This window comes from Macrosteles quadrilineatus, unplaced genomic scaffold (assembly GCF_028750875.1).
Source record: "Macrosteles quadrilineatus isolate MER2022 unplaced genomic scaffold, UCM_ALF_1.0 Scaffold_7__1_contigs__length_78375512, whole genome shotgun sequence".
NCBI lineage: Eukaryota > Metazoa > Arthropoda > Insecta > Hemiptera > Cicadellidae > Macrosteles > Macrosteles quadrilineatus.
The window spans coordinates 611,081-635,195 of NW_026542600.1; the positions used below are offsets into that span (position 1 = coordinate 611,081).

The following is a 24,115-nucleotide window of genomic DNA, read 5'->3' on the forward strand; positions in this document are numbered from 1 at the left end:
AACAAAAAAAAGTTCATTCCGATCCAATACATGGTATGTAAAATATCGTTATTTTTAATATAGCCCTTTCCGCCATTTTAATGACGTCATAACCGGAAACTGCAGTGGGTGCAGACGTGACACCCGAGTTGAAAACCCTTATTTAGACACGTACATCAACATTGAATGGCGAAACTATTTTTAAAAGACTTGCGAACTGCCCTAGAGGCCGGACTAATAGGCGTTTTTGCGCCAAAATTGGTGTTTTTATGAGATTTATCTAGTTTCTTGACGTAATCTTTTGAGTAAAACATATCGAATTTGGTATTTTTGTAAAGATTTTTAAATGTTCTACAACTTTTTTCATTGGTGGTTTTTGATAAATTGTATCAATAAAACGTTACAAACAAAAACAACTCAAAAATATTTAAAAATACAGGTTTTTGCAAAATTACGAAGAATGTACTAAACATACAACAAATGTGTAAATGTAAAACAGGTAGCATTTAAAATTATCTTTCAAACAAAAAAACATTCATTCCAATCCGACAAATAGTTTGCGAAATATACGATTTAAAAAAATCAATGGCCGCCATTTTGATGACGTCATAGCTCGAAAACGTACCAGGTGCGAACTTGACACCCGAGTGGAAAACACTTCCTAAGACACCTATATTGAAATGCAAAAGCAAAATTCACTATACACGACATGCACACAGAACCCTAGTCAGGTCCTGGACTAGTAGTAGGTAAAATAATTAGAGTAACATTGAAAAAAAACTTAATCGATTAGAAAAGATTGTCTTCTGATCAGTTTTCAAAATACATAAAACATGCGAAAATACAAAGCCAATACCTAAATTGCATACAATAACCAGTTTATAGGATATTTGATAAAAAGTACGTATGACCCAGGCTTACACCTGCACAGTCAATCATTTGTTTTCAATAAGCCAGTTACTTTATTTGTTAACACAACAGATACAATAGAATTAGGCACCAACAAAGCCACACTAAAATGGTGATGATAATACCAAACCCTTTGAACTAACATCAAAGGTAATTCCTTGTCGATGGACCTAATCATATTATACTCCCAATCAATAGTCAAACTTATGTACTTTCAGGATGAATGCTTGTATTCTTGTACCAACAAAACAAACTAAAATTTAAAGGTAACATAATTTATATCATCCGTAGAACTTCTCCTTATTTGCTTACAACATTTCAGAAACATAGTAATAATAATCTATTTTACCTGCAACCGTTTTTACAATTAGTGTTTGGTACAATGTTTCGTTGCATCACTGTCAGTGGCAATGAGAGGTTATAAACGAAAACATAACCTCTCTTAGTGAACCTATGAGTAGTGATTTTTAGTTATTTAAACACTCATAGGTAAAGTAGTGTACGCTACTCGCGTAAATAGTGTTAACGACACTCGTAGAAGATTTTTTAATTTTCTACTCGTGTCGTTTACACTATATTAACGCAATCGTTGAGTAAACTACTATAACTCCGGCCTTGCATAATTTAAAGGATAATATTATATATAATTTGTAAATAGGCCTAGTACAAAATTACTCACATTTTAAATATTTAAGACCACTGTCAAAAAAAAATTATAAATATACTTGTATGGAGGTTGTACTTGGATAAACAATAATTTGGACAAATATTTCACTAAAGTAAAAAAAAAAAAAAAAAAACTGTGACAATAACGATTTTTTGTTGCGCCACTGACAGATAAAAAACTAAGCAAACTTATATGTTTACAAAGGTAAAAATGTTATTAACTAAATGATTGATATAGAAATCTAACCTAGCCATATCACGATTACATACGTTGTGGTTTAATGGTACAAATAGATAAAATTAATGGAGCGAGTAGTGGAGAACATTGCCCAAGTAATGAAAACATACTGAACGGTTGAACAATCGGTGAAAGGTAAAGTTACGTCGATAGATCCGTCATGTCTCGTAGATTCCAACTTGGTTGAATATGTCCACAATTCGATATTCTCAAATACCGTATACATTCTGAGTTACATCATAATTACATTATTTTCTGAGAAACTGCGGCTATTTTTATCAATTGAGCAAAAAAGAACCGGATAGTACGGAAGACATCACCCGAACTTTATATAGCTGCAAAATCAGTCCGCTATACCGAAGAAAATAGTCCCGATAAACAAGTACATTTTCGTATCATTACTAACATTTGTTTGTGTTTATCATGGCGTTATGTTGTGTTTCACTACAATATACACTCCTTTATCAACATTTAGACAAATGGAAAATAATTTCAGTAAAGAAATAGGAATTTATTATTGTTTGCGGAGTAATTCATATTGAAAATAAATGAAGGTAACACATATTCCTGCACAACAGTAAAACAGAAACAAACCCGTTTTGGGAGCTTATTTATGAAGTAAAAATGGTCTTTTGTTGTATTTTGTTAATTCATTAGTCTTGTTTATCATTTAGCTTTAAGAATTGTGCAGTATGACAAATAAAATTAGTTCATCATACGGACATAAAGCGTTTTTAGGCTCTCCTTTGGTAGGAAATATAGCGTACTATTATGTAAAAAATAACCTACTATAAAAACCTACTAATATACACCGAGTATGAACAGAAATCACGAATATTATAACTGAAACGGAGCATAAACATGAACAAATTACATTACTGACCCGAAAGTGTTTAGTATTTAAAGTATTTATACAAGCTTGCGTTGAAAACTGTTGCAAAGACAAAGAAATGATTGTGAAAATGTCTTGAGAAAATTAGTTAAGGTGTTTACTAAACAAGGGGAAAGTATCCAGATTCCAAGACGAATTTCTAAAAACGTCTTGAATATATGAGTAAAAAGGAGAAATATAAGAAAACAACGGTAGTCATAGCGTCGATAAGTAACTGAATTGGTGCAAAAATACAAGCAAACTCTCCACCTCAAACAGACTGGGACAAAGATGGGAACAACAGGTTGTGGAAACTAGGCGAAAACAACGTAAACAGGAGCGATTCATGTAAATTGGTTGAGACAATAAAATCTGTAATAATGCTGGGTTAAGAGGTTTTGATTAAACATGGAAAGCTCGGAAAAAACTGGGTTAATATGCATTTTAGGGTTTGCACGCGATTTTTGAATTTTTTTTTTCATTCTACTCGAAATTTAACGCTGATTCCGAAAATGACGTTCTTTTTCCGCGGAAAACGACCATAACGCGGAAAAACGACCAAAACGACAAAAAAACTTTTTTTACCAAAACACGTCATGTGAGTACTCAAATTAACCGGAATATTAAGCAGATCACGACTATGCAAGAATTTTTTGGATCCGAGGTCAAATAAGCGAGATTTTCACAAAAACGTGATACTACCAGCAATAACTCCAACTCACTAGGGGACAGGTGGGAATTCGGGGTTTTTAGGTTAGGTAAGGTTGGTTAGGTTAGATTGGTTAGGTTAGGTTAGGTTAGGTTAGGTTAGGTTGGTTAGGTTAGGTTAGGTTAGGTTAGGTTAGGTTAGGATGGTTAGGTTGGTTAGGTTGTTTACGTTAGTTTGGTTAGGTTGTTTAGGTTAGGTTAGGTTGGTTAGGTTAGGTTAGGGTAGTTGGTTAGGTTAGGGTAGTTGGTTAGGTTAGGGTAGGTTGGTTAGGTTAGGGTAGGTTGGTTAGGTTAGGTTGGTTAGGTTAGGTTGGTTAGGTTAGGTTAGGTTGGTTAGGTTAGGTTGGGTTGGTTAGGTTAGGTTTGGTTGGTTAGGTTGGTTTGGTTAGGTAAGGTTGGTTAGGTTGTTTAGGTTAGGTTGGTTAGGTTAGGATTGTTAGGTTAGGTTTGGTTGGTTAGGTTAGGTTAGGTTGGTTAGGTTAGGTTAGGTTGGTTAGGTTGTTTAGGTTAGGTTGGTTAGGTTAGGTTAGGTTAGAATAGGTTAGAATAGGTTAGGTTGGTTAGGTTAAGTTGGTTAGGTTAGGTTTGGTTAGGTTGATTAGGTTAGGTTGGTTAGGTTAGGTTGGTTAGTTAGGTTAGGTTGGTTAGTTAGGTTAGGTTGGTTAGTTAGGTAGGTTGGTTAGTTAGGTTAGGTTATGTTAGGTTAGGGTAGGTTACGTTAAGTTAGGTTATGCTTAGTATCATCCCTTTTACCTGTTATTAAAACATAAACAATTATAATAAAATAATGACCAGCTGATCCTGATCAGCTGGTTTTTTGACACAAACAAAAGTTGGAGCAAAAATCCAAAATAGCATCGCATATTTACGTGAAAATCTCGCTTATTTGACCTCGGATCCAAAAAATTCTTGCATAGTCGTGATCTGCTTAATATTACGGTTAATTTGAGTACCCACATGACGTGTTTTGGTAAAAAAAAAGTTTTTTTGTCGTTTTTCCGCGTTATGGTCGTTTTCCGCGGAAAAAGAACGTCATTTTCGGAATCAGCGTTAAATTTCGAGTAGAATGAAAAAAAAAATTTCAAAAATCGCGTGCAAACCCTAAAATGCATATTTACCAAAAACTGAATTAGCTCTTAAACCCAAGACAAACAACAATGCTTATATAAATTATTGTGGTTTAGTATACAGTGAGAAGGGTTGGGCCAAACTCAACGTCCAAAATAGTCAACGAAAAGTTTTACAATTACCTAGCTGTGAGAAGTTCCCCTAAAACCCTCACGAAATAATGGACTTCTTAGAGGAAGATGATAAGATTAATTCAAAAATTAATTTTGATTTGCAGTAATAAATTAATAAAACTACCAACTAAATATACATGTAAAAGAGTAAAATGACTAAAAATAGATTCACCAACTATCAACCAAACTTGAAGTTTAAAAACTATTTTATTCCATGAAATATTTGTTTCGAGGGAATACAAGCCTCATTATTTGGAGTCAAACTTGTCATCCCTGAAAATCCTTATCCCTTATATTGCAATAACAAGCCCTTAAGCCTCTAAACTTGAATTCATGACTTCTAAAATGGTCTTCGTAGTAGAAATCACTAGTAGAATCTCGCGTATTTCCCAACTCTTTAATTAATAGCATCTTTCGATTTTCCATAATATACAAGGTGAATCAGACCACTCGTACACATACTTAACGGGTTATAAAGCCGCTTGTGTAACTCACAGACTCACTGATCAGGTAAACAAAATGTTTACCCACGTCTAGAATAGCTTTAGGGATCTGAATTTCTTTTGGGAGGTCCGTCTCGTTCCCAGGACACCCAGGTAATCCCAAAAAGTTACATTTTCAAATTACAACCCCCCCCCCAAAAAAAATCCCTTAAATACCCATTTCTTTTAGAAAAACACGTTTTTAACGGCTATAGCTTAAAACGGTAAGAGCTAAAAAAGATTTGAAAGAACTTTCATGGTCATGAAAAAAGAGAGTCTTAGGCGTTTTTCGAAAATCGAACTCCTTCACCTTTAAAAACCGCCCTACTTCTAAATTTGTAAAATGTCTTTGATTTCGACATGTTTTCAATTTTTAAAATTACTTTTCGGGCACATATTTGTTCTTTTAATGATCCCAACATTAAAAGAAAAGTGCCTAAAGTGACATTTTAAAATTGTAACCCACTAAAACAATTTTTAATGGCGTATTTTTAATAAAAAGGTCGTTTTTAACGCTTGTTGGACCAAAACGTTGTGCACGGGTTTTCTGATTCACCCTGTATTACGTTCACAATAACTGGTAAATCCGAGTGTGCAGTGTTCAGGATTGCTGCAGCAGGGTAGTTTCCGTTGAGTAGATGCACCTATGGTGGAGGCCATGGCATTGATGCCTACTATTTAGTAGCTCATATGAGCTTGGCCCGCTCATGTCATTCTACACCACAGAGCTTAACAGGTAGGCCACCATAGATAAGATGCACACCCATAGACGCCCATATAGATCACCATAGAACACCGTGTAAATGTAACCTTTGGCAGTTGAATTTTGCAAATATGAAACATTTTAAGTAAATGTTCACACATGAATAATATAATATATTCTTTTGCTGAAATATTTTATTTGTTGTGTAATTTTAAGAGTTCGAGAATGAATAGCTAATGTGCACATCCTAAAACGAAATATTTTCGTAGCAGCAAACCTGCATAATAAGAGTTTTCTATACACTAAGACTTAAGTCTAAGTAACATTTTATTTAATGATTAATTATTTTTGCTTCTACAAGGATCTAAAACATTTTACGCCTACCCCTGAAACAGATAAATTTGGCAAATTTAATAACGATACTTCACTTAGTAACCGTTATTAGTTAGTTTATTCACCGAATGATAAACATATGAGCCAAGTACTGCGTTCATAACTTCCTCAATAGACAAAGATTATAATTAAGATCATTGCATTGTTTGCATTGTTTGCCATAAGGCTGATTTCATTAGAGCAAAACACCCAAAAATCGGTTGCAAACCTCCTTATGGTAAAATCTGGCTAGTTCGTGATCTCGTACAACTTTTTTACACGTTAAATCTAAATTCTATCAAAATTGGAGACCTTTTACGAGAGTCACACTATTCATTTACTGGCCTAAAGGTTTTATGGACCTAGTTAATTTAATTAATATTGTTTAATTATTTGAAATGAAGAATTAGAAATTAAATATCTTTAAATAAATTTAAACAATTTCTGAGTAAAATAGGGAGCAATTCTAGTTATAAAGCCTAATTTAAAATATCACAATTCTAGTCTGAAGTACAGGGCAGTAAAGCGCAAAGAGGACTGCCCCTGACTGTTAAATTTATTACTTTTTGTTGTAAATATTCAAATTTCAATGGTTCAAATATTTCTATAACCCCTATATGACAGTTAAACTAAAATTGTGTTTTATATATACACTTTTAAACGATTGACATGGTAAAAATAACTAATTTTTGTTACTGTATGTGGATTGGTATGATTAAAGAGTATGTGGGGTTTGATAGGAAACTATATTTTAACCAAACACAAATAATGGTTTCAAAACAATATACAGGGTTAGTAAAAAGTGTGGAGACCCCCTGTCATTTTTTTAACGGCCCATACTAGAAAAACTAAACTCGGCACACCATTATGGCATGTTATGAAGTACTTTTTGGGCATAACCGCCACTTGGTGTTCATCCCCAAAATGGGGGATTTTGGGGAAAACTAAAAAATTTCAAATACAAAGACCCATCGAGTGACCCCTCATTTTGAAGGTCCTGGTAAAAGAAAACCAACAACGCAAACTAGAGGTCTCTATCTCAGTTCAGTACAAAATGGCAGCCGATAGAAATTCTCATAAGTTCCCAAACCCAAAATGGGGGATTTTGGGGGAAACTCAAAATTTTTTAATGATAAGCCCCATTGAGTGACCTCTCATTTTGAAGGTCATAATAAAAGAAAACTAACAACACAAATTATAGGTCTCTATCTTAACACAGTAAAATATGGCAGCCAGTTCAATATAAAATTGCAAGTTATTTCCGATTTTAAAGATTTCAATCACCTTCCATTTTTTACTGAATTGAAATAGAAACCTCTAGTTTGCGTTGTTAGTTTTCTTTTACCAGGACCTTCAAAATGAGGGGTCACTTGATGGGGCTTATCATTAAAAACTTTTGAGTTTCCCCCAAAATCCCCCATTTTGGGTTTGGTAAGCAAGTGGCTATTAGGCTTAAAAAGTACTTCATAACATGCCAAAAAGGTGTGTAGAGTTTAATTTTCCTAGTGTGAGCCGCTACAAAATTTACAGGGGGTCTCCAGACGGGTCGCCGGAATTTTATCCCCCTGGAATTTTACCCCCTGGGCAAAGCTGACGTCACTATGACGTAGTAACCTGAGTGGCCAAAAGTTTGTTCGCGGCCGGAATTTTACCCCCGCGGATTTAGAAGTCTAATGAAAGTAGTCAGAACGTGATTAATTAGATTAGCGATATAAACCGGAATTTTACCCCCGGATTTTTACCCCCCGGAATTTTACCCCCCGGAATTTTACCCCCCGGAATTTTACCCCCGGAATTTTGCCCCCCGGAATTTTACCCCCTGGCCGATTTTAGAAATGACATGATTGATTTCCTTATTTCTGTTTTTAATTAAATGTAAACAGTTCATTATTTAGTAGCCTATCTTTATTTATTTATTTTGTAATCTCAACTAAGTAAACAGAACTCGCTGTTTTATTTTGATCGTATTAACCAACAGTCCAGCAAGATCGAATCCTGATACTCGAATCTCATAATTAATATTATTAACATGTTCGATTTGTTAATGTTAGAAATAAATTAAGAGGCTACTTAATAATAAAATGTTTACTATTAAATTAAAACTGAATGAAGATAACTAATCATTCTCACTAATTTATACATCTGACTAGGGGGTAAAATTCCGGGGGGTAAAATTCCGGGGGGTAAAATTCCGGGGGTAAAATTCCGGTTGGTAAAAATCCGGGCCGTACATTTTAGGTTTTGATAATTTGATGTGTTCTGATTAAATTCACAACCGTGAAAATATATGTTTAATTCCATCGAGCTGATGTCGCGAAACTCAAAAGTTCGCGGCCGGAATTTTACCCCCTGGTTTGTGACGTCACGTTTGCCCAGGGGGTAAAATTCCAGGGGGATAAAAATCCGCTACCCCCTCCAGACTTGGAAAGCTGCAAGTTAAATTCAACTTCTGAGAATTTCAATTGGCTGCCATTTTTTACTGGATTGAGATAAAGACCTCTAGTTTGCGTTTTTGGTTTTCTTTTACCTAGACCTTCAAAATGAGGGGTCACTCGATAGGTCTTTGTATTTAAATTTTTTAGTTTCCCCCAAAATCCCCAATTTTGGGGATGCACACCAAGTGACGGTTATGCCCAAAAAGTACTTCATAACATGCCATAAAGGTGTGCCGAGTTTAGTTTTTCTAGTATGGGCCGTTAAAAAAATAACAGGGGGTCTCCACACTTTTTACTAACCCTGTATTTATGTCTTTGCAAATAATCGTTCCAAGGCTTATATTTATGTGTTTTGAGGATATCATTTGAAGAAAAGAGTATTATCAATTACAGTAATTGTGTATCTTAAACCCCAAAGCGACAAAGATTTTAACATTATAGATACATATTGTTCTATTTATTTGGCTTGATCAATGAAAAGTGGTGTACTGTACTGTAAATCATGAACTGATCTTAAAATAAAAACTTGCTATTGCAGATCCTAATATAATTAGACAACTCAATATAAATACATCAGGTTTAATAGTATATAATAAAGCAGAGTTTAGCTAATTAAAATTCGTCGACAGTAGACCTATTTTTGCTCTATTAAATTAAACCATAGTACTTTAAATGAATAGTTTTTAAATGAAACTTGGTCAAATTTTGTGGTCCTGGTGATTATTTTATTCTGTTTATACTGGGCAGAAAAGTAAATGTAACAAAATAGTAAAAAAAAGTAGGTTGATCTGAAACAATCTACGAGTAATTACCGATCTTTTTTTCAATATTAAAATAACAAATTAATATTGTTAAACATAATCCGACACACTCTGGTTTTATTATGTAACCCGTTTAAGTAACGATTTAAACGGAAAATATAAGGTAATTGATGGCTCGAACCACGAGTTGTAATAAAACAGCTAATCATACAAGGAAAGTACATTCACATTGAAACAACACGGGCCCTAATTCATCACCTTGAGGCACACCAAAACAATCCTCCGGATCAATGGTAGAGATTATCCCTGAGGACCCGAAAGTGGATCTCCAATATGTGATTGTAGAAAGTGTATGTGGCAGAGAGAATGTCGAGCACTTGTGACTGCAGCTTCGCGGACTCCTCTCATCTCGCCAACACATGTGGGGTGTCTGGGGGCTCCGCCAACCTGCCGCTGTTCATGTCTTTCGTGGACATCATGATCCGTACCCAGTGTGCCCTCGCCCAGCCCTGCTCTAGGTTCAAGGATGTCGACCTCATAGCCAAGAACGACAGAGCCTTCGACTTCATCGTCGTCGGTGGCGGAGTCGCAGGTAAATCAGTACTTCTTTTGTTACTCCCTCCATCAAGTTCACTTCCAAGGCCTTGCCCCTCCCCCAACTAAAAAAAACCAGGGGCGGCTGGGACACTTATGTTAAAGTAAATATTTTCGTATTTTAAGAGAGGAATCCCGTAGTAAATAAAATCTTAACCCGAATCTAGTAAAGAAGCAAGCTGCGTGATTCGCTTTTACAAGTATTTTTGTGTACACGTTAATTTTTTTATTGAGAAATTATTATTATAATTATTTTTTTACTATTTGACGAAAAATTAACACCAAAGCTGTAATTTCTCGAGCTCTGGTTGCAACAATTTTTTTTCATTTCATTACTGAATTTTTTTTTCCTCCATTAATGACCTTTTTGTAGATCAGAACATAATTAACCATAAGGGCTTTTCCAATTGAGTATAAAGGTTCGATTTTAATGTAATTTAATTATAGTTTGGTTTTAATTTAATTTAATTATTCATAGTTAAATTCACTAAACACATTAAATTGGTGTTTATGCACACATTGTTAGTACACATGGTTAATTTCAAGCAATATGCCGTCTCATTTGAGTTATTGATTTCCCTGCAATTTAGCAGCTCACTTTTTAATTCCATAAAGTTATTGCTTGACAAAGGCTTGCCAATCCATGATATTTTAACAACTAATATTAACAAGATATAATTTTACTACAGAATAGTAGTAATTAGATCACGTAGGGTGGTGTGTGAGGTCAAGAGTTTTTAAGTGTAATATTGTATACGAGTTCTTTGAACTCAGCACCCTTCGTATTGATCTCAATATATTCAGTTTTGTGCGAAGAACACAGCTCAGTTTATAAGGATGTACCAATCTGCATGTCCACTAATGATTCCTCAGCACTGACACTAAAGTAGACTGTGATGAGTTGCAGGCGCGGTGGTAGCGGGGCGGTTGAGCGAGAATCCTGCGTGGAAGGTGCTCCTCCTGGAGGCAGGACCAGAGGAGCCGACTACCTCAGCAGTGCCAGCGTTCGCCGTCAGCGCGGTAGGAACGGCCCTGGACTGGCAGTTCAGTACTGAACCTCAGCAACATGCATGTCGCAGAAGACAAGGTCTGTGTCGCTGGCCCCGCGGCAGGATGTTGGGCGGCACTGGGGCCATGACTGGTAAGTAAGATGGTCTAGTGATAGAACGCAGGATAAGTTCTCGAGGTCTCGTGTTAAAATCACGGAAATCACTTCATTTGATCAGGGATAATGCCGTAACTCTTAATGTGTAAAACGGTTTGCAGACTAGATCTTAGCGTCCTGGGACACGAAAACATAAATGCAAAAGCTGCGAGCCTCCCATGTTACAAATATGTAGGAGATTAGGCACTTGTTTTATATAGGATATTATACGTTTGGTTGTTGTTGGTTTGATGTTATTAATTGTCTATTTGTGGTACCTATGTCTTGAGAGTGATTAGATTTCACAGTGTTAATAGTTTTCACAGCGATGCGTCAATACAACTGCTAGTAAGATTTGAACATGAAAAGTTAAAACAAAAATCAAAGCTATTTTTGTGAGAAGTGCCTAGTGTACTTACTTACGGAAAGGATCAACTACAGATGTATCCATAAAACGTACCTGAAAAAGGAAAAAAATACAGTGATTAATTTTATTGAATTTGACAATAATACTGTAGTTATAGGAATTTTCTACCAAAAGATTACACATTAATTTTATGACTGATTTGTTGTATTAAAGACAATTGATAATATTCTAGGAATGATGTATACAAGAGGACACAGGGACATATTCAACGACTGGGCTCGTGCCGGCAACTCTGGCTGGAGCTATGACGAGCTTCTCCCGTACTTCATCAGGTCTGAGAACAACAAGAACCCGGAGTTTACAGAACTGAGATACCACGGATATCAAGGCCCACTTACTGTGCAGAGGTTAGTTCTAATAACTACTTAAAATATATTCAAGACTTAATGGCTAGCAAACTAAATTGGATTGACAAAATTTTAGTCCAGGAGAAAATGAAACGATATGTGAATTTATTGAAATCCTCCTAAAATCGGGACAGATTAACAAGGTAAATTTTACCATTGATTGTATGCTCTGATTCTAGTGAGATAATTATTATTTTGCATTGTACTGGTTACAGATTCTCAAACCGACCGGCCATGTCTGAAGACATTCTAAGAGCGGCAGAAGAGCTAGGATACCGACGGGCAGACCTCAACGGCAGAAACCAGACAGGATTCTCGATCGCCCAGATGATGGTAGACTCTGGGATGCGCGCCAGCACTGCCAGGATGTACTTGAGAGCGAACAAGCACAGGAAGAATCTCGTGGTGAAGATAAACTCTCAAGTGACGAGGATAATCATAGACCCGGATAGCAAACAGGCGAGGGCTGTAGAATTCTTTGACGTGTTGGGAAGAACACAACAAGTGATTGCTTTGCGAGAGATAATTCTGTCCGCGGGCGCAGTAGGATCTCCACATCTCCTGATGCTGTCTGGGGTCGGCCCTAAGCAGGAGCTTGAACGAGTCGGAGTACCTGTGATACATGATCTTCCCGTTGGGAAAAATCTTCATAATCACGTTGCAACGTCACTGAAATTCTTCGTGAACGACAACGACGCGAGAGTGCTGACCGAGTCGACACTCAAGTGGTTCTTGGAGAAGCGTGACGGCCCCTTGGCTAGCACGGGGTTGACTCAAGTGACGGGGTTTGTCAAGAGTAAGTACGTCAAAGACGACGTTCCGGACCTTCAACTCTTCTTGGACGGCTTCTCGGCCAAGTGTTCACAAACTGGAAAAGAAGACGAATGTACCAACGGAACTGTAGGAGGGCCATGTGGAAAACGAATCATAACTATGAGGCCCACCAACATTCTAGCTAGGAGTTCGGGATATTTGACGCTAAAGAGTAAAAACCCTTTGGTCGCTCCGGCCATATTCCCGAACTATCTATCGGAGAAAATAGATGTAGACGTTTTGATAGAGGGAATCAAATTTTGCTTAAGAATGGCAAACACCAAAGCGATGAGGAAATGGGAGATGGAGTTGGATCGCACTCCGATGGAAGGATGCGAGGAGTTCATGTTTGGAACGGAGAACTACTGGAGATGTGTAATCAGAGAACACACCGGGCCGGAGAATCACCCGGCGGGGACCTGCAAGATGGGACCTGTCACTGACGAGAGTGCAGTGGTCGACCCGGAGTTGAGGGTTCACGGCATCACGAACCTGAGGGTAGCAGACGCCTCGGTGTTCCCTCTGGTACCCAACGGCAACCCCGTGGCCAGCGTGGTGATGGTCGGGGAGAAGGCAGCAGACATGATCAGAGGAGCGTGGACCGCCCCTGGAGCTGACTGGAAAACTACCAACCTGAACCTCGAGGAGAAGGATATCTATGAAACACAAGACGCAGACTACGCTGCAGACCACTCAGAAGACTAGATGGCATTCGTGAATCATTCAACGGAAACCCAACAAATCGTATCTTCTCTCGCTCAAATCAAGACTATAATTAGCATATATTCTGTACATTGTATTATATCAGTAAAAATCCAACACACCTAACTTGTGTTACAGTAACTTTTCCCCTACAACATGACAGAACAACAAACAACTGTTAGTCTTTAGATCCATGTTACAAATACTGTAAATTTATTAGATAAAGCTTGCCTGGTTAACAGTTTGTGTTTACACGTGACAATTAATGAGTGAGAAGAGATCATTAGGCGTGTAATAACGACCCTGACTGAACCAGTAACTGAGCTACCACGATCTCATCTCATTAATGCAACTCCACCTAAACCACACACTCTCGTTTTTCGAGGTCGAATTATTTTTCAAAATCTGTCAATCAATCAAAGGTGTTCAATCCATAACAAATACAGAAATTTTAAGCGACATATAATTTAGTGAGCATTACAAAGCATTTTATTCGACAGCTAACTCATTGCGCCATACATAAATTTGTACCTAATTCTCATTATGAGCCTAATACTACTCCAATAGGTCAATAAACGGATGCGAGTATGAATTTATAATATGTTAAGTGTGAAAGTGTGTGCCTTATTTTCAAAAACCTACTGCACAACATAGTAGTAAAATAATACTCTAAATACAAAATCAATGAGTCACGACGCCAACTAATGTCAATGGGACAAGTGTAACCTGCCAACTAAATCACAGAAATATGTAGACTACCTAATGGATAAAGACATCTGAACGTAGGTATTGCTGGTATTTAACGACAATCACTGTTAAGTAGTGTTTGAGATATAACACATTTCCCTTGCTAGTCCAATATTCTTCGTTTATCGATTACAGCAGTTATGACCGGCGATCATGTGGTCACATTGTATTTCATTCGTTTCAATATGTAAAACAATAAAACATTCTTCGTCGTTATTTTTGCATGTAAATAAGATCTTGACAGAAGCGAGCCTTACTTACAGGGCAGTTAGATAGATTAACAATTAGGTTTTATATCACGCTACATCTCACATAACCAATTATACAGGGTGAGTTTTAATTGTCCCCCCCCCCAACTTTTTTCTACATTTTTTCAAATATCAATCCCAGACCACTTCCAAACATTGTTGGGTAGTAAGTACTTCATTTTGACAATGTGGTCATTTCCGGCCGCCATCTTGGATCCGCCATTTTGGATGCAAAATATTTTTTTCAAATGTAAAGGTGTGGATGTGACCCATTATTTCGAACTAGATTTTTACCCTGATTACAATGCCACAGACCGTTTTTAAAAATATTGATCCATTCCAAAGTTATGAGGCCTTTTTAAAACTTTATTTTTAGCCTATTTTAACATTGTGCTTGTACAAACTAAGACCATAATCTCAAAATAGTGCTAGATAAAGATAAGTATACACTACCATTCATTGTCGACCTATTTTCACTTGGTTATGACGGATTTATTTTTTTCAGCCGCCATCTTGGATCCGCCATTTTGAAATGTGATCAATTATTTTAAATATGAAGGGGGTGTTGTGACCCATCATTTCGAACTACCTTTTTAAGCTAAACTCAATGCCGCAATCCTTTTTTTGTTATCAAGTTTCATTTATGAAATATTGCAACTTTTTTGTTAAAAATGTCAATATTTCAAAATCAAAACATGATAACAAAAAACGGATTGCGGCATTGAGTTTAGCTTAAAAAAGTAGTTCGAAATGATGGGTCACAACACCCCCTTCATATTTAAAATAATTGATCACATTTCAAAATGGCGGATCCAAGATGGCGGCCGAAAAAATAAATCCGTCATAACCAAGTGAAAATAAGTCGACAATGAATGGTAGTGTATACTTATCTTTATCTAGCACTATTTTGAGATTATGGTCTTAGTTTGTACATGCACAATGTTAAAATGGGCTAAAAATAAAGTTTTAAAAAGGCCTCATAACTTTGGAATGGATCAATATTTTTAAAAACGGTCTATGGCATTGCAATTAGGGTAAAAATCTAGTTCGAAATAATGGGTCACAACCCCACCTTTACATCTGAAAAAAATATTTTGCATCCAATATGGCGGATCCAAGATGGCGGCCGGAAATGACCACCTTGTCAAAATGAAGTACTTACTACCCAACAATGTTTGGAAGTGGTCTGGGATTGATATTTGAAAAAATGTAGAAAAAAGTTGGGGGGGGGGGACAATTAAAACTCACCCTGTATAATAAAACCAATCAACCCGCCTTACATCGGCAATCTTCCTTAAATACTCATCCGGATTAACAAAAGCCATTTCAATGTTAAAACGTTTAAGACATGTCTTAAACATACTTTAAAATTTAGAATAACTATTGTTAACTTTGTGTGCTCGAAAACGATGATCAGTCATACTAAATATAAAAGTCCTCCAGAGTTTTCCTACTCAAGGTTGGTATCTGCGGTTATAAGATGTAAGATGAGATGAGATGAGCAGATTCAATGTCGAGGACATCCACTGACCGTCTGACCATTAGACATTAGACCTACAACAGTTCAACCGGTGCATCTCTCCTTGGACGTTGTAAGTATACAGCTCGATATTTGTTTGATCAAGGATCTAATTGCAAACACTGTTAACTGAGTGATTATTCTATTTCGGACTCTGTACTCTGGGTTTAAACTAACATTGAGACAAAGTGTCTTCACCATGTTTCCGCTAATGCTTACCTCGACCTTTAACTCTTGATAGTTTACTTATTTTTTACATTAGCTAAAATTCAACTTTTTTATCGTATGATTTTCAGTGCAACAAGATTTTCTCACCATTAAATACCTATATGATTGGTGGACCAACATCTTAAACTTTAAAACCATTGGGGCACGTGATTATCTAATGTATTGCTAATGGTGATAACTGTATTTGTTCTTGGTACTCACACCTAACCATCACACCAGCTTACAATAAAATCTATCCGGTCTAGGCCCGGATTTCTCTTATAAAGCTTTGTTCCTCGGTTGCGAAATCCATTTCAATTTCTTTCAAGCCTTTCAGTGTGGTAAGCTTACAAGAAATATAGACATCGAAACCTTAAACTGATAGTAGGCGTTCTGTAAAATGGTTACTGTGCAGTGGGTTTCGAAGATTTTTATCAAATAATTTTAGGAATAGAAAGTTCTTCTAAGTCTTTAAAAAAGTATAATTTTTTTATCGAGTGTTATTGCTAAAAGTCTTTGTTATTCGAGATCTACCGTTTTTTGAACCTGTATCTATGATTACTAATATACTGTGGTAATATACTGTGGTGTGGTAGTAAACTGTGGATAAATCCCATGATCATGTTTATGAATATACTCAAAAAACTTTTTTGCTAAAATGTTTCAAAATCTGAAGTATTCACATCATGAGTACTCATGTACTCATAATGAACATTTCACTTTAGGAAGCCTTTAGCTTTGCTAAAAACAGTTCAGTACCGATACAAAATTCTGTATAATCATATTTTGTACATGACAGTTTCAATTTAAATAATTAAATATTTTGCCCAAAGGATGACTTAAAGAATTAATTATATTGTGCAGGAATGTAATTAAGTTACAAAAAATGCATTAGTTTGCCTGTGCTTAAGGTGGACTTGGGTTCTGGAATTTTAAATAACAAACCACCATTGGTGGTATTTCAAACAAAGATATGTCATTGCACCTTAACTGTTAGGTTAGCTATTCTCCAAGACACACGGTTTGTAAGAAGGGATTAAAAATAAAACTCGTTCTAAGGGATGTCAAATTGCTTAGAGATTACAGACAGTAATATTCAAGAACGCTTCATTAAGGCCCATCAATCATAAATAATAAAAGTAATGCAAGACTACAAGAAATAGTTTTTTCATCAGTATCCAAGGCTTTGTTTGCTCGCAACACTAAAATACGTAATACTTTACAGATGGACTACAGCGATGGGGGAGTGGTCGCGTCGTTCCCCAACCCTTGTCCCGAGTACTCCACGGTAGGGGCCACGGGTCAGCTGTTCACGGCTCTCATCACCACACTGGTGGGCTCCTACTGCAGCCTGGGAGGAACCCAGTACTACCCCCGAGACCGAGGGGATCTTCTGGACAGTGACGGTGGACCGTGGGAGTACGACTTCATCATCGTCGGTGCCGGGTCCGCGGGCTCCGTCCTGGCCAATAGACTTTCAGAGGTGCCGGACTGGAGAGTGCTTCTGCTGGAGGCGGGCGGAGACCCTACAGGGACCTCCGACATTCCAGGGGCCGCCTTCCTCATCCAGAAGGGCGAACACGACTGGGGGTACGTGGCAGAACATGATCCGACCATCTGTGGAGGTTTCATAAACGGGACATGCTACTGGCCACGAGGCAAAGGGATGGGGGGATCTACACTGATCAACTTTATGTTGTACGTGCGAGGAAACAAGAAAGACTACGACGGCTGGAAGTCCTTGGGAAATGACGGTTGGGGATATGAAGATGTTCTTCCGTACTTCAAAAAGTCCGAAGACATGAGAATGAATCGGTTGAAGGACAGTAAATACCACGGTGAAGGGGGTTATTTGAGTCTCGAGGACTTCCACGATCATTATTTCGATGGGTTGTCTCAATCCATCGTCGAAGCAGGCACGGAGCTCGGCTTCGGACCTTCCGAAGACGCAAACGGTGATGTTCAGTCAGGGTTCAACAATATACCCGGTACTCTGAACAACGGTGCGAGGATGAACATAGCTAGGGCGTTTCTCACACCAGTCAAGAACAGAGAAAACCTTCATGTAATAAAAAAGGCACACGTAACTAAGGTGCTAATTGACCAAGATAAACGCGTGTATGGCGTACAGTTTGTCAAGGACCAAAATACCTATGAAGTAAAAACCAGAAAAGAAGTAGTTCTGTCCGCTGGAACCGTTAACTCAGCACAATTATTGATGCTCTCCGGAATAGGACCTCAACAACATCTAGAAGAACTCGGAATAACGCCAGTACAAGATCTGCAAGTAGGGAAAAACCTTCAAGACCATTTCATATTTTTGGGAAACGCTTTTTCCACAGTCCCTTTACATCCCGAGGTGAAGGAACCGCTTTTGATGTTAGACGACTTATACGAGTATCTGACGCGTAGAACCGGGCAGTTTTCAAAAGTGAGGCTGGCCAATGTGGTAGCGTTTATCACCACAGATGAAACTAAGAAGACAGAGGACTATCCAGACGTAGAGTATCATCACGTATATTTCCCTGCTAACGACACACTCACGCTGCAACACGTACTCGTCATGTTCAACCTAGACTCTGAGCTGGGCGACGAGCTGTTGCGTCTAAACACTCAAAAGGACTTGATGATCATGTTCCCGCTGCTGCTAAGACCTAGGAGCCGAGGAGAAATCTTACTTAGGAGTACCGATCCTCACTCTCCTCCCAAGATCTTCCCTGGATACTTACAACACGAGGAGGACGTCGATACCGTCCTCCGTTCTGTGCGATTCACTGAGAAATTCATCGGGACAAAGGCGATGAAGAAGCACGAGCCTGAAATGTTGAGAGTCCGTTACAAAGTCTGCGAAGAGTTCCCGTGGGACGGCGATGACTACTGGAGGTGCGCCATGAGACAGGTAGGGACTACATGCTACCACGTGGTGGGGACTTGCAAGATGGGACCTGACGACGACCCAGAGGCCGTGGTCGACTCTAGGTTGAGGGTCCGAGGAGTCCAAGGTCTGAGAGTGGCTGATGCATCCATCATGCCGAGAGTGGTCAGCGGCAACACCAACGCCGCCACCATCATGATCGGGGAGAAGGCTGCGGACATGATCAAGGATGACCACATCGAGCCCAAGGGTCACAACGAACTATGATGACCTGTAGCACGGGGAGAGACTACATAAACTCATTCTCATTTCATCTGCAGCAAATATACCCGTAATTATAGATTTAGTTTACGCCTTTGTGTTCAGAAAATTTTAGCTTGAATATATTCATTCTTTGAGGAATATGACCATATATAAATTCCTTACTCCTTACGATTTATAACCTACCTTCGGATTAACCTAAAATAAATACATACTACTGCATTCCATTGTCATTCTAAAAATCAGGAGAGTATTATCATCATCCCTCTAATAACTTCTTGAACCGTATTTACATAGCTATTTGTCATCAAAGTTGAACCTGAGTTTCTAGTTACGGCGTGATGTAAAACCAAACAACTGTCATGCACGGCTTGACAGGTCTACTCGATTGTCGCCCGGATTGACGGTCGCGGCGCATTTCGTCATCACTGGCGTAAGAGCGCTGCCAAAATAAAATTGGCGCGGCCCACTTTCGCCGAAATATTGATAGAAAAAAGTGCGCTTGTTCTGTGGAATAATTACCGTCGGTGCCGGGTTGTACATCCTTCTTCCGTGGCGGAGGCATCGGACCACGACTCTGAGACACCGCGTCACTTTCACCGTTGATTGGCCAGAGTTGATTGAATCTTAATCAAAACACATGTAGTGGAATGAGTCTGAATCATCAAGCCCTGTTTTACTTCAATAGTAACTGATATAGGTTCTGCATGACCTATGAATTTCTTGAATGGGAAAATCAAAAATATAAAACCCTTTGCTACCACGTACAATCACTAAACTGGGGAACCCTCTTCTCAAAATATCCTACATTTTAACTACGCGAGCAAATAAATTTAAAACTCGTGTTTATGAAACCCGTTTGATTTTTTTTCTATCAAATCACCATAACAATCTTAACAATCGTGAGATATGCACGGTAAATTAATCGCATAAGCTTTCATTGCAAAACTAAAAAATTATACAACAAATAACGAACCACAACCCAAAATAGCATACGCTTTATGATAAAAAGGTTATATACTTAGCCAACAGATAGCCACAGCACAAATCTGATCTATATTAGACATAGCCTAAACTGCATCCAACTCGTATTAAAAAAAAAAAAAACTGTTGAACCTGAGTAAAAAGCCTCCTTCAGCAACATTCCTCGTTGACTTCAAGTTCCTTGGACTTAATATCCCATAAACTATCCGACGAAAAATACTCTTAGATAAGTTAACCATGACAACAATTTATAAAAAAGTCATCGCCTAAGGTATCAACGTCTTTAACTAATCTAGACTAACCAAACTGAAATGCCTGGAGGAAATCGGAATTCCTTTAGCAACCGAGGAACAGAGCTCGGTTGATTAGGGAGGTCCGGGCCTAGACCTTCCTAGTCTGTGCTCCCCCTCCCCCCTCACCAGAAGGGGATGTGATTGTAGGCAGGCGCGCCGCAGTAGCGCTCGCACAGCGCAGTCGTACAACTCTGGGACGGGTGCCGTACAGTCGTGGCGTGTGGTCGAACTGGAGGTTGGAATTTATCTACCATGTGAGTTTTAATGGAAATTATAGTATGTTTACAGTCAACATATTTTGTAAGAATAGGTCATAGTATGCAACTTGATTAATTTTAAAAATCAATTCATTATATTGCATAATACTACCCGATGGTATTAAAAACTAATTACACAGCAATGGCTGTTTGAAAACAAAAACTAATAAAAAACAAAAAGTAGCCAGCGTCACTTCGTGACTTTAAAATCCGTGGTTATATTTCATATATAGTTGATAAGGGTGAAAACGATTATTTCTCAACATGTGCCTATAATTTTCATTGCGTGCGCGAACTCTTCGAGGCAACATTTTTTTCTTTGCATTTTAAACAAATGGCTTCACTAAAACTAAAACATCAATAAAACATACAATGAAAACAGAAAATCCTATTACAACACAAAATATAGCGTAAGTCATTTTCTTCTTAACATTTTATACAAATAACATAACAATATTTTACTTGAATTCACTAAAACCATTAAAACATCACCAACTGTAACGACAACCCCATTTTCGTATGTATTTAACAAAATTGTATCATGGCCATCGTTTTTGATACAAACAAATCTTAACTTTGAAGAAGTTCAGATGATTGACAACAGAATTGAGTACAAACTCTGAAATTTTTTAAGCTCTTAGGATGAAGGGCATCTTAGGATATCATACAAACCCGCAAAAGGCACATCTAGAGGATGGAGCTTTAAATTGATACCCATTATGCCTATAAATATATATATTTAGGGGCCAATTTGCTGCACACAAAAATCCAACAACCTCTTTTAATAATGTAGATGACATTTTGGGTTAAAATTGAAATTCGTGGTTCAGAGTTTCGAACAAACAAACGGTGTAGTAATTTTAATTAAATAGAAGACTTGCAAATATATTTAGACTTGCGTAAGAATGAATATCTAAACACAAGAGTCTTCAAACACATTTTAATCATTACAAATAACTTGGGGAAAACTACAAGTCTACTGACAAATCTATTCCCCGTGCGCTACCGGGTTAGAATAGCAAATCTATACATGGGTTATCTAATTTTTATTTTTAATAAAATAAACGAGCTGAGCGATGCAAGTGAATGATGAGTACGTTAATGTACACAGTATTGCAATTTATTTTGTGTGCTGATATAATGGTATTAAAGAGCTTAGTCCTGTACCAGCAAAGCCTTTAATAGGAATGTATCGTAACTAATCTCTAAAGATTGAAATTCAGTTTAAAATAAAGCTTTTTTACATTTTTGATCAAACTGAATGGATAAGGGCTTAAGGTATTTATAGAAATCACATTTCAAACTCTGCAAGCAATTAAGCTTGTTAATTTTCCACCTATGCGTTTTGATTTGATTGATTTGAACTCGGATATTAGTTTGATGGAATCTAAAGCCGAGCACAGTTATGTTATACATATTTATCCAAATAGAAAGCATACATTTTTCTTCTACAGCTATGTCACAGCCTAGTATTGATTGATGTAGTCTCTATTTTGTCACATTTCAACTATTGTAATTATTAAATTGATCCATGGCTGCAGTAAACTATCGGTTATTTCTTCAACTTGCGGACGTCGATGATGCGATTGTGTGAATAAAATTATGATCATAGTCTTTAGTTTGTAAGGAGCCATGGCAATATTCTAGCATTAAACACATGGGCATGCGTTATGAACATAAAATGTTTAGAAACTACTCTAAGATAGAACCGATTGCGACGCAACGTTGTAAAATTCGCCCGAAAAGTATTTATCTGGTTCCAGACCAAGAAACACAGCCATGGCGGTGACAAAATTGAAAAATGGAATAACTAGACTATCGTGGGACAGAGTGGACAATAGATTATGTAAATCGGCAAAGTGAGCAAAGACCAAAAAATGTGGAACGGTCGCTGTAGAGTCTCGGTCTGACGGTCTGCAAGATGAGGATTGGAGGATTCGTCATGGAGTGAGGGATGTATAACACTCAGACTCAGCTTGTATATTTGGATATCTCAAAATATTGTATTTACTTCCATATAGTAAACCACGATGCAATCTATTTCCTTATCTCAGTGTCGGAGGTCGTGAAAATGCGCCAAAACAAAGTATACAGAACCATTTTAGACGTATTTTTTATATAGGGCATGGAAGTGGTGACGATGAGATTTCAAACCCTTTAGAGCATCTAAAGAATACGTTATGCAGGTTCGGGAACGGACACCGGCTGGTTTTAAACAGTAAACATTGTACATTTATAACCTACAATATAAGTTGATAAGATGAAGAAAACTATAATTCAAACTAATGTAATTATTGTCGTGCTACTTTTGCAGGAAACTTCGATTTAATTATATCGAAGTATGGAATAAATGTTTAGCGTGATGTTTAAACATGTTAAACATGTTAAGTTTGTAAAATATTCTAAATCGTAATGATGCACTAAGTGCAGAGGGAATAAATGTACTTGGTTTTTGTTGGTTATTGTGATTTTTCTATTTACGTACCTTTTAAAACAGGTTTTTGTCAATCTACTTGACATTTGTCCATTGCCTCTCATTGCTGTAAGCCTTTCGCAAAGTTAACAACGCTGTCTTAATAGATTAAAATATTTACACACGTAATGAGCTATCGTTCATAAGGCCTGTTGCAAGTTCAATAGATCAAAAGTAGGGCATGCTTAAGTAAGGAAAACGTATTAAGCAAATAATAGTGTTCATGCACTTTTCTTATTTGTATAGGTCGATTAATTTTGGTGATTGAAATTAACAATGGTAGACTGAGTGGGGTAGTTTCGTGTATGGCATTAATTCTCTGAAAGAGAATCTTTGTCAACCGCCTTCCACTGTAGTCACTTTAAATGGTATTTCTTGACATGATGAAACCTCTTGTGTTAGTTTGTATACAGAGAACAACAGAACTGAAGGTGAGAAATTAATTATTTTTTGCTATTCTACTGGTAATGCTTTTTGTTGCGAATTTGAAATATGGAGTTCGATACATAAGGTAAACACAGAGGTTCTTAATTACTGTAAAAGAAAGATGAATTCAAAAGGTTGTCACTTAATTGGCACTTAGAAGAACTAACAGGAAAGAGACTTCTACCATGGATGTCTTGGGAAAGGTATTGCTCGGGTTTGGTAGCCAAGAGCGGCTCTAGTAACACATTCGTATAAATAATTCGTTGCGTATAAGTAATAACTCGGTTCTGGGCTTTTCAGAATCTCTAAAATTAAGGAAATTGAAATTCGTTAAATGTGATCAATTAATAATATTCTTATAATAATATTATAATAATAATTCCTATCATAACATTTTCCAGAACACGCTACTCTACAGAGCCATGATAGTGTG

The 24,115-nt window shown here is 37.3% G+C and overlaps 2 protein-coding genes across 2 annotated transcripts in view; one reads left to right on the plus strand and one right to left on the minus strand.

Moving 5' to 3' along the window:
* Positions 1–24,115, minus strand: part of LOC128999116 (flotillin-2) — a 344,453-nt gene that overhangs the window by 46,002 nt on the left and 274,336 nt on the right. The window lies entirely within an intron of this gene.
* LOC128999112 (glucose dehydrogenase [FAD, quinone]-like) lies at positions 15,902–19,384 on the plus strand. Its single transcript, XM_054425472.1, has 2 exons — positions 15,902–15,979; positions 17,339–19,384. Exon 2 carries the CDS (start codon positions 17,339–17,341, stop codon positions 19,253–19,255), a length of 1,917 nt encoding a protein of 638 aa, XP_054281447.1. The 5' UTR covers positions 15,902–15,979; the 3' UTR covers positions 19,256–19,384.